Genomic DNA, 12,339 nt, shown 5'->3' on the forward strand with positions numbered 1-12,339 from the left:
AAAAGCTCTTAGAAAACGAATTAAACTGGTTAGCTCACAAAGGGAACACTTTAGGAAATGAAATGAAAGAGCTTGGGATTGAACCCTATAATTTTATTGTTTTCACAGAAAATGCAATAATTCCTCATTGACATCAACCATCCATTTGTAAAAAGACTATTCCTTCTGCTTTGCTGAGACATAGATGAAATTAGTAGACATAAACCAGGAAGCAAATGTGTGGAAAGGGGTTAAAATTTTTCCAGTTTAAATAGCTGTTGAGTGGCCCAGATCTTTGAAAGGCACATTTAAAAAAAGTTTTGTGATAGTCTATTCAAACAAACTTTTAAAATCTTTCTACCGAATTCAGATCCATTTGTGACCATCTTTAAAATTACTACTTAAAACATACAAAATTTGATCATGAAAAAATACCATAGCCAGCTTCCTTATTTTAAGTACAGAAGTAAAAGAATTAATTGTTCTTCAAATCACACATTTATTGACAGATAATTTTATTATAAACTTTTAAAAATAAAAATGCATGTTTGGTGAAAAGTTAGTACAGTTGTAATTTGTATTTGATCATTTTAAAATATAAAATAAAGAATGGGATTATTAGTTTTTACTATTTAGTACATGATAGAACTATCTGGGCTCTATTACTAATTATTATAATTAGAATTAATTGCCATGCCAGAGTCAATTCTGTGATACATGAGAAGTGAAATACCATTGGTTCTATGTCAATTGCAGATGTGGTTGTGTACCATTCATCTTTCAGTTCTCTTTAAGAAGATGTCATGATAACTGACTTTAACAGTATTGCGAGTGACATGGATTAAGGAACCATTTTAACCAGGAATAGATAGCAGATTGTAATTTGTGATGAAACTATAAAGTTAGTTGTCAGAGGGGAAAAAGAATAAAGCTACAACAACAACAACCACCACAACAAAACCCACAAAGAAAAAGAGAGACAAAGGAGTTATGTCTGTAGGAATGGACTGAGATAAGTGTAAGAACAGACTCAGATTTTCTCAAAAAATAAAAAAATTAAGGAGATTATTTAAAGAATACTGCACAGTCCTTGATATAAAGCCTAAAATTATGATTGGATACTTTTGGCATCAGTTTAGGTTAGCTGAAAGGCAATAATGTTAGGCATTAGTTGGCACATTTTGGGGCAACTTTAGTGAATTAAGTGAATTTCAAACGTCTTAAGATGCCACAGATTTCTGGGGTACACTTTGTAGATTGCTACCTGGAAATGATGCCAATTATGATTAAAGTAGGCCTGATTGTAGAAATGTAAAAGGTAGAAAAATAAACATCATTCAAATGATGGAACATGGGAAACCACTTAGCTGGGATAAATTTCTGGCAGTAGGAGATTACATGGTATATTATCCCTCCTAAAAAAACAAAAACTACACTGCAGCATGCCTTTCTATAAAGGAACAATAATAAATATTGGTTGGTATTTATGGTGGTTTAAATGCATCATTAAAATGAAAAAGGAGGAATATGTTGAGTTTGAGTTGTAGTAAATACACAAAAATTAGGAAAAGTATTTGTTACAAGAGATATTTTAAGGATTTTATTATGATTACTAATGTTAAAAAAGGGGCAACTCAGCACAACTTACGTTTCATTTATATGAATCACTTAAGATTTTCTGTTTTTTTACCCACTACTTTCAATTAAAGCAATTGAACATTTGGTCTGAAGTAAAAAAAAAAACAAAACTAAACTAAACTAAAACAAAAAAACCCAAAAAACAAAAAACACAAAAACAGGTCCGGAGTTTGGCCCAGTGGTAGAGTGCTTGCGTAGCATGCACCAAGATCCTGGTTTGATTCCTCTGTAACACATACCATAGAAAAGACTGGAAGTGGGCTACTCAAGTGGTGGAGCTCTAGCCTTAAGAAAGCCCAAGGACTGTGCTCAGGCCCTGAGTTCAAGCCCAGGACTGGCAAAAATAAAGCAAAACAAAATATTGATTTCAATAAGTTCATGTATATAAATGACCCAGAATGCACTTGAGATATATATTTTATTACCATCTAAGTCAATCTGAATGTTTTTCCCCTCAGATTGCTGCTTTTCTTCTTCACATTCATCTGCATTTTCTTAAAAATTTAATGAAAATTAACTTTGAAATACCAGCCAGTTCTCATGAATTACTGAAGTGTACATATTCTTACTGTGAGACAGTTTAGAAAAGAGTGTAGTGTTTTCATAAATGCTAATTAGTACAACTGAATCTTTCACTTATAGTGCCTTCTTTGTGCACGATTACTTAGGAAAAAAAAGAAATTTAATTTTTTTCCTAAAAAGGACAAAATGTATATTCAAATATTTTGAATTTAAATTTTTCCCTAGATTATTTTTTTGGGGGGAAAGGGGCAAAAGCTTCATTCAAATCACCTGAAAGATAACTGAAACAAGAAAACGAGGGAATTCTTTCATAGTTTAAGCTTTTTGGATATTATGGCTAAGGGTACCACTGGGGATATAAGATTGCAAAGCCATGATTAGCTGGTGTGAAACTGAAATCTGGGTGAAGGTAAATTTTTGCAAATGCTAAGCAAAGTACCAATATCATTTACGCTACTCTCTTTGGTTTGATAACATAAATAATTGACTTTGAACTTTGAAAAAAAATTGTTACATGACTAATTCAATTCCACAAGATACTCATTTAATTATTTTGATTACTTTAATAGACAGGGTTTAGTTCAATCCTATCTCTACCTAGGCATTCTGATGAGTCCCCTTTTGAACTATGAAAATATACATTAAATTTCAAGTTTTTATTTGTTTCATATTTACCTAAAAAGGTATACTTTACATGTATTACAAATATAGGAGAGTGCATCAGAGAGTTTCTATTAAAATTTGTTCCTATAGACATTAAAGTGTATGAAGCAGTGAAAATTTGTTCCATGGTGAACATAACCAATAAATTGTTTAATCTCATTTTAGGGATCAGTGAACATTGCTCAACAAACACACATACTGCTCTTCATACCTTACCTGGAAAGAGGCTTTATTGAACATAGCTGTAAAATCATATTTTAAATTGAATTATTGAATTTGCACAAACATTTCTACAGATTTCTTTTTAAAAAAATCAAGCTTTGTCATTTTTTCCACTACATTTTGTTGTGCTTTTAATATTAATATTTGCAAATGTTATAATTTAATATGTATATCCCAATTAATTGCATAATCATTTTTTAAATCCTGGGGTATTGATAGAACATATAGTAATCAGTAATAATAATAATCTTTAGACAAAAGTCTTTTTTAAATGAAGTTAAAAGCTGAGATAATTTAAGGAAAATATTTTTCAAATTTTCATAACCAACAGGATTAAGTGAAATTTTACAATGCATTGGAAAACTGGCTGGTTAAAGGTATGATTTTTCCTCAGGTAGCTCAAAATCATTTTTACAGATTTTTGTTTTTTTGTAAAAGTGTTTTCTTTAATCTTGATAAAATAATAAAATAATATTTCACAATTTGCACAGTCTGACTAAAGGGCAGAGGCATATTACCCTCACTGTTTAGAATAAAGCCAGATTATTCAGGCCCAGTTCCGCTGAAGAGTTTGTATGCAGTGAGAATCACAAACATTTTCTTGTTCCCTCTCAAGCTAGGGCCAATTTCATTTCAAATGGAGGTTAGAGTAAAAAAAAAAATCACTTTTGTGTTTTACCACCTTAACATCATCTTAACAATCATTTGCTCTGGTTGACCATTTAATAACCTGGAAGAAAGAAGAGTCGCTTCCGTGTCTGGTTTCAATGGAAGTTACTTTCTAATGGACAATAAGCCGAAAGGCCATGGCTGTCTAGGAGGCGAAACAACACATCTCTTGTCTGCAAGGGCTTACGAAGTAGCTTCTGTCCTCTCATCTTCAGAAGCGGCTTTGTTGTCTTGCCTGTGGTTTGCACGTGTAGGCTCTGTAGTTTGTTTACAAAAGAGTGATTTTTTTTTTTTGTACACAAACCACGGTTAGCAGTGCAAGCTTCTGAGTTGAGAATTATTCAGGCTTGTTTCATTGAAGGCACTTGGTTTCCATGGCAATTTATAAAAGATGGTGGTTTGGTTTCTTCATTGGAACAGATGACAGTAGTTTGGGTGTTCAAGTGGCCACAAGCAAACTCCGAAAAGCCTGTGTAATATGTAAGCCCAGGTTTACCGTCCTGGATAGTAGTGCATGCAAAAAGAGCACACAGTTATCTAGTTTAGCCATGGGAGCAAAATAAGAAAAATTATAATAATGCTAATCATTAATAATAGTAATGATAACAAAAATAAAGTAGGATGGGGTGGGAAGGAACATAAATGCTTTAAATAATGAGTTGGGGTTATTTTTGAGGAAGGGTAATAGCCAAAGGTAAAAGGGCCTTACATTTATTTAATTCACTATGCAAAACCTTCTTGAAAGGAAAATAAATGCCAGCTCTTCACGTACCCTGTTTACAGTGAGGTTTTTGTTGGCAGGCCATTAGGTTTCCATGGTAGCAAGCAAACTATTCATTTGAAACAAAACCAGCCATGACTTTGTGCTTTGACGAGGATTTCTTTAGCTCTTTTTTGCCTTTTTTTCCTTTTTAATTTTTTTTAATTCTTTTTTTTCCCCAAGAGTTCAACCAGATGATGTCATATTCTTTTTATCCACAAAGCACCTGAATGTCTCTTCTCTACTCAGGTCAAGATTATCTTTTATATGAAGTTTGGAATAAGTTATACTTCCATGATGTCTTTTTTTTTGTCAATCCCCAGTGCTTAAAAAATTTGTTTATGTTTTTATTATTTTAGAGTCAGTAGTCAGTGGAGGAATCTTTGGTAGTTTGTTTATTCAAAGTCCGTTTTCAAAGACTCTTTCTTCATGCCAGTGCCTGGTGAATCCTTGTTTAGCCTCTGCCAGAATAAGGTCACCTTCGAGGACTTAGGATAGAGATGAGAACGATCACAGGGAAAAGCCATAAATGAACTAAAATCCCAACAGCACCATCAACAGAATCTAGAGAAAAAGAAAATGAATGCCACAGAGTTATAAAGAAACAAGCAAAGGACAGTAAGCATTCCAAGTAGCTACAAATGATATGAGTTCAATGAGTGAGAAACTTAATCTATAGAAAATACGTAGTTAACCATTTGACAAAAGGAAAAATCTTCGCAGATTTTCAATGGATATCATAAACATACTTATTTAGACCCCATTTACATGGACCTATAGTTGAGCTCAGTATCATAGTTTTGGTAGTTCTATTAAAGGCATATATGGGAATGTTCTCTGAAATACTAAAAAGTTAAGCTTTTATTTTTTTTGTTTTTATTTTATTCCAGAATGCCAGCCATATATAAGCTTAAAGACAGAGAGAAAAATCAATGCTTGTTACAAATTGAAAATGGATGGTTACATTTAAAGAAATTCACTGCTATAATGAGGTATAACCAATATTTAGGTCATTTAATGTTACTTATACATTACTTGAAAAAGTTTTCTCTTGAGCATTCAGAAGTGACATGAAGTTCAATGTAGCTAGAGTCATTTACAGTAAGCAGCCTTGAGTTTCCTAGTGCTTCAGTAAAGCTTTTAGTCCTGATTGATTCTATTAGGATGCTTAAATTATCTTACCTAAGATTAATAACACAAACATAGTTGGGAAGACATAAGATCTCTGTACAAAACACTATCAGCTATACCTATAATCCTAGTTTTTCTGGAGGCTGAGATCTGAAGATAGGGAAGAATCTTATCATTGATTAAGGAGCAAAAAGATGTCAGTGGCGATACAGGTGTACTGGTAGAGTATGAAAAGTGCTAAGGTAGAATGCAATGCTCTTAATTCAAGATCCAGCACCAGCACAGAAAAAAAAAAATCTTCTCAACTGGAAAGCCTAGGTGAAACATAAAATCTCAGTTTTTAATGGAAGAATATGCCATCATCCACTGCCTGGTCAAACATAATTAAGAGGAGCTTTCAACATTCAAGTTTTACTTCCCTTCAAAATTCATATTACTTTAATATTCATCGATTGAATTATAATCATCAAAACAATGAGAACTAGAGACAAATATAACACAATGTTCTCCCATCGCAAACTGAATTTTTCTTTTTGTTCAGATTGGAATCTATTCCCAGTTTTATATTATGGAAACAAAACTGTCACCGTATGTATGTTTATTTTATTTAAAGCAGATATGTTTCTCTTGATTTATTAGCTTACAAAAATGATTATGAGAACATTTTGCTGTGTAATAATGGAGTACCAGAGGGCTTTCATAGACATTTTACTGTAGCCACTTTTACTGTTTTGGTTTTCTCCTTTTTGTTTTCCTCTTTTAGAAAGTGTAATTCAATTTACTGAACTTAATTTGTAATAATTCTTCAGTGATTACACTTGAAAGTGTCTAATCTGTGTGCAAAGGGATAACTGTATCCAGTGAACATAATTTCCACTCAGTGATGTGAAATTCAGAAGAAACCACAGTTATCTCTAAAGAGAATGCTATTTTTTATGTGTGTTAGACAACTTGCTGCTTTTCTAAAGTAAAATTAGCTAGACTTAGGAAGATTTACTGTATATTTTAAATGCTAAATGCAATGTCAAGAAAGTATGAACAAAAATGGCTCATTGTTACACACAATCTTAGTTTTTGTTTTTTTTCAATGCTAAAGAATGGAGTCAATTCAGCTCATAGTAACGCAATCACTGGGCAGTAGAAGAAATTTGACTTTCAACATTTAGACTGAAATAATTTCATGATAAATATACTAAGTTAACAAAGACTCTGATTTGCTCTAGGCTCATGCAACATGGATTTTCTTGTTTCTGTATATGCTGAATTATTGATGAGCTATTAATGTACATTTAGCTTGATTGCTCCATCTTTATAAAATAACCACAAAATTGATGTTATCAGACGGGCCTTAAGAAAATCCTTATTGGAGAAAATTTTGATAAGAACGGGTTCACATTGATGTTTCAAATGTGTAATATGAAGATGAGGATTTTAGAGCAATTTCATACATAATTAGGATGGCTCTTTGAGTTATTTATGCTTTTCAATACTTTTATTGAAAAATGTCACTGTGGGGAGTATTAATAAACATGTTTAATGATCTCAAAAATCTATGATATTTAAGCCAATATAAAAACTGGAAACCAAATTATTAAACCAGTTTGTAGTATAGATAGGAGATACATTATATCAGGAAACAATATAGAGCATTCCATTACTTAATGTTTAATAATTCACTTGATTTTTGTGCTGTAACTAGGGTTGAATTCAGGGCCTCTGACAGATTTTTCTGTCCCAGCCTGCTTTAAATCATTGTCCTTAGAATTCAGCCTTCTGAGTAGCTGGGATTAGAGGGACGAGTCATGGGTGCCCAGCTACTAAATTGCCTTTTTTGTGTGCCTGTTCCAGTCCTAAGGCTCAAGCACATGGTCTGAGTACTGTCACTTGTAATTGCACACTCTTCTTCTTTTTTCGGTTGAGGGGGAGGGGTTGTTAATTGGAAGTAAGAGTCTCTTGGACTTTTCTGCCCGAGCTGGTTTTGAACTGCAGTATTCAGTTCTTAGCCGCTTGAGTAGATAATATAACACATGAATCACACACACCAGCCAAAGATGTTTTTTGGTTTTGCTTTGTTTTGTTTTTTTAACAAAACTGTATCTCTTAAGAAAAAATTACAGCTAGAATATATATATATATAAATATATGTAGACTACTTGGAAAAATAAAGAAAACTTTGGTTACATAAATTATATGAAATCTACATGTATTTTAAGTAAAAGTTTTCAACTCTGAAAAAATACTATAAGTTAAAATACTTTAATTGTGTCTATAACATGGGAAGGGGTATCAAGGTTCAAGAAGTACTGTACCCATTACCTGATGAATGTAACTGTAACCCTTCTATACATTATCCTGACAATAAAGTTAATAAAAAAATCACAGAGCATTTTCTTAAAACAGACAATTGGTATTATTTTCTTTGTCCAAGTATGAGTACAATGTAATTCAATACTTTGATTTAAAAATACAGAGATAAGGACTAAATGCATTTCGATAGTGACTTGGCCAATAATAAATTGTCCTCTGATGCAGCAGTAGTAGTTGTGTTCCTTTAACATCATTTCACATCAAACCAATCCCAAGAAAGAAGGCTTACTCTTAGCGGTCAAGTCTTGTTTTGCACATTCGCCTTCCGCAATGGATACATCGTCAATGGCGATGTCGCCTTCTATTCCAGGGCCACGAATACCTTCAAATATTAGCTACAAACACAAATGAGACACATTTGAATGTGGAGCTTTGGTTTGCACTTCAAGTTCTATAAAAAACTGAGAAGACAAATGTAAACTTTCCCAATAATCTTATCACCACTTTTATATTTTATGGTCATATATTTTACATACCAAACTCTCAAACACAATTGGAAATTGTAATCTTCTATGTGCAATATTAAGTTTATATATCAGAGGCTTCAGGTAATTTGAAAATTGAAACTAATCTTTATTAAAGAAAATGATAAAGTTACTCCAAATGCTTGTATTTTCAATTCTCAGACATAAGAAAACTTGGTTCAGTTTGCTTTGCTTAAAAGTGGCATTGTGTTTGTTTGCTGAAAACCTACTGGTTACTGAATTCATTGTATCTTTTGCAAATTGATTGAAAAATGTCTTAATGTTCCTTAAATTCACCTTAAGATTTAACTCTATTGTCTCATTTTTTAATAACTTATTTTTCTGTATCTTGAAGATATTTAGTAGTGTATTTATCTGGACTATGTAAGCGTAAAGAGTAAACCTGTGGATTTCCGGTATTTATAAAAGAGATGGGCACTGAGGCTTAATAAAAGATGTTTTTTGTGGGTCATGGGGCTTGAACTTGGTCTGGACGCTGTCCCTGAGCTCTTCAGCTCAAGGCTACTGCCTTACCCATGAGCCAAGCCCCACTTCCCATTTTCTAGAAGTTAATTGAAGATAAGAGTCTCAGCTTCTTTTGTGCCCAGGCTGGCTTTGAACCTTGACCCTCAGATCTCAGCCTCCTGAGTAGCTAGGATTACAGGAGTGAGCCTGTAAAGATCTTTGAAAGATCTTTAAAAGAATAAGAGCCTAAAATACTGCTTTTATGGCTAAATTATATATATATATATATGTATATATATATAATAGCAATGAAAGCACAATTTGCATTTTCGGTTTCATGATTAAACAAGATGTTGAGAATTTTCTCTATAAACTGCAAATCATTCCTTGCTTGCAGCAAGGTTTTTTTATTTATTTTTATTTTTATTTTTTGTCATGTTTGTTAAAAGGACATCCTAAACAATAAATTTGTGGAGATTTCCAGAGAACTTTGGTTGCATTAAGAAATAAATCTATTCTCTTTCACAGGCCTTCATAATTTCATCAAAGAAAAATGTCCAGTTAGTAATTTAAAAAAAAAGTATTGTACCAAATAATCTCATTTCCCCTTGCACTTACAGGTATCCCAAAAGATGCAATTTTCAAAATTGGCAGGAGGCAAAGTATTGAGAAGTTTAATTCCTTACGTATATAAGTCAAAAAAAAGATGCAAATGATGATACTATGAAACTCAGGTTTACCCAGAAGTTCCATAGAAGCGCGAAGGAGGTACAGCACTGATTAGTGAAAGTGGATAAAGGTATCCAAGAACACAATATACTTATGAAAATCTAATTCCACAGATAATAGGTGTAAGTACTTTTGACAAATGTTCACCACTGGTTTCTTTTATTGACAAGAAGCAAATCACTATTACCACTCAGCAATTACTGCTGAGGTAAGTGGAGGAGCCCAAGAAGGCATTGGGAAAGACCATATCTCTATGGAAAATATCAGGTTCTGAAGTTTTAATATAGCATTTTACATTATAAATGCTATCTTTACCTTTGTTTCAATGGATAAACTTTTCCTCAATCTTTCTAGATGAAATTTGAAGAGAAGTGACTTAGTATAACAGTGAGTCTCCCTCCCTTCCCCCCACACCATAAAGCTATCCCAAATATTAGCAGGGAGCATAATTTTACAAGACTGTCACTTTAACTTGATGGATAAATGTCACTTGATTGTTAAAGCATTTAATCTGAAACAATAATGTGATTTCCATTTCTGGAGAAAACATGAAGAAATGAATCACATTGCGAGTGAGTTGCTATTTAAAAAGGTTTTCAATGGTTAGGTCCAGGAGTCAATATGTTTGTCTATGTGACTGCCCTGACATTAGGCTTTCAACAACAGATATGGTACTACATGAGTATAATGTCTCATAATGATCAGTATATGTTCCTAATTATTAGTGTAATTAGTTGGAATATGTTGACACAATATAACGAGAATATTGTCACTTCCTGTTTGGTCCCTATGTAGTCTTAATTATATAAAAACAGCACACTGTGTTTTCATCACAATGGTGTTTTTTTTTTGCCAGTTCTGGGCTTGGGCTCAGGGCCTGAGCACTGTCCTTGGGCTTTTTCAGGGCTAGAGCTCTGTCACTTGAGACACAACAGTATTTCTGGTTTTTTTCCATGTATGTGGTACTGAGGAATCGAACTAAGGTCTTTGTGCATGCCAGGCAAGCACTCTACTACTAGGTGAAACTCCCAGCCCATCACAATATTTCTATTGTCTTACATGGTAATTTTATTTTCAAGTAAGCAAAGTAATTGAATATATTCTAACACAGGACGTTGTAAATTGAACTTACCCATACAGAACTGTTATTTAAGGGAAAAATGTACATAGATAATTTTATAGAGATTGTAAATGTATTCTCCAGGTAAGTCACTTGAATTCTAGTATACTATTATTCTCACTTACCACTTGATAGTTATTAATGAAGGAAAGGACATTTCTTTCTCAAACAGCTTATAGAACTAAAAGAATAACTTTACCACATGATTTTCATTGGACTCCCAGCAGGAAATTTCTAAATATGTTTCACTTTTGGAGCTCACCATTATTGCTGTTCATCCATAGCAACCTATAAGTAAAAACGACTGCTCATTTCTTACCTGAAATGATGTGATTGGATATATATTAACATGAGCCTCATTCCATCTCTGCCCTTTATTTCCACTTGAAGACCACAGAGGATTCTCTATTGTCGTCTGCCCTTTCAAGCGTAGATACACATTTAAAACACCTAGAAGTGGCAATGAAATTTCATTTTGTATATTGGCTTTTGCTTCCATTTTTTTTCTCCTTAATCCAACACTCTCTAAAACAATTTGCTTCAAGCATGAAATGTTACAAAGATGACTATATTTTAATTCCTGTAACCAGTAAGTATTTCCTCCTATCATCAAAGTAATTAAGAGTTTTGACATGGAGTTTTAACATGCAGAGATATGTTCCATTCCTATTCCCATCCTTTTGAGTAGTTTCTATCATGGCATGACTATGTGAATGTTAATAGAATTTAAATGGTTTACTATGAACTTAGTAATAATTATTTCCTTAGTTCAATTAGCACTTATTCATTGGCATATTTCTATAGCAATACTAAAAGCTACACTAACAGATAAGTAGCTTTAAAACATTTCCCATAGAATTTCTTGTCCTTAAATACATGAGAGAGAATTCAGAGTCTAAAAATATAGAAACTCACATTAGGCTATCTTGGTCAACACAATTAAAACTTACAAAAGACAGTAAAGATACTCTAGAGAGGTTAGATTCAGCAAAGCTGATTCAGCCCATTTATTGTAACATTATAGTAAAAATGAAATTACAAAGTGATTGATTGCATTAATACCTTTTTAAACTAATTTCATCCTCAGAGACAGCATGTTTTGCTTTATATGGCTCTAGATACCAAAATGTATGTACTTAATCAAACCAAAGGATTTTCTTACGTTATGTAGTTCTATGATGAAAGTTGTTAATAGCTAAGCAAAATTCTTTCCCTTTCATAATTCTCATCTTTTAAAACTTAATACCAAGACTTGCTGGAGTCAATGAGAAGTTTGGTCATCTCTTATACATAAGGATTACAGACCAAAATCTAAAGATTTTTAGTAATATCATATATCATATATATTAATTATATTTGGGCATTTTCCATAGCATTTTGTAACATTCATTTTATGATATCTTATAAACATTTCCATATTATTATTTGAAAAAAGATTATTTAATACCACTATCTAACTGTTATCATCTTTCATTTAGCCTGTATAATATTACTTTTAATTATTTTACTATACATATAAATTGTAAATATATTCAGCAAATACATTAAACATTCATCTTAAAATATGTATATTCACAAGTAATTTCAGTTGCCAAGTACACATAAATTAT

The 12,339-nt window shown here is 32.4% G+C and overlaps 1 protein-coding gene across 2 annotated transcripts in view; it reads right to left on the bottom strand.

Moving 5' to 3' along the window:
• Window positions 1-531: 531 nt before the first annotated feature.
• Window positions 532-12,339, bottom strand: part of Mdga2 (MAM domain containing glycosylphosphatidylinositol anchor 2) — a 666,956-nt gene continuing 655,148 nt past the window's right edge. For both annotated transcript variants that reach the window (XM_090345038.1, XM_090345037.1), the window contains 3 exons: window positions 11,049-11,179; window positions 8,181-8,286; window positions 532-5,017 (listed from right to left, as the gene is read on the bottom strand). In XM_090345038.1, coding sequence (XP_090201164.1) covers window positions 4,929-5,017; window positions 8,181-8,286; window positions 11,049-11,179 — 326 coding nt within the window. In that variant the 3' untranslated portion in view covers window positions 532-4,928. The remainder of the gene's footprint in view (window positions 5,018-8,180; window positions 8,287-11,048; window positions 11,180-12,339) is intronic.

This window comes from Megascapheus bottae, chromosome 14, assembly GCF_031878675.1.
Source record: "Megascapheus bottae isolate mThoBot1 chromosome 14, mThoBot2.hap1, whole genome shotgun sequence".
Lineage (NCBI taxonomy): Eukaryota > Metazoa > Chordata > Mammalia > Rodentia > Geomyidae > Megascapheus > Megascapheus bottae.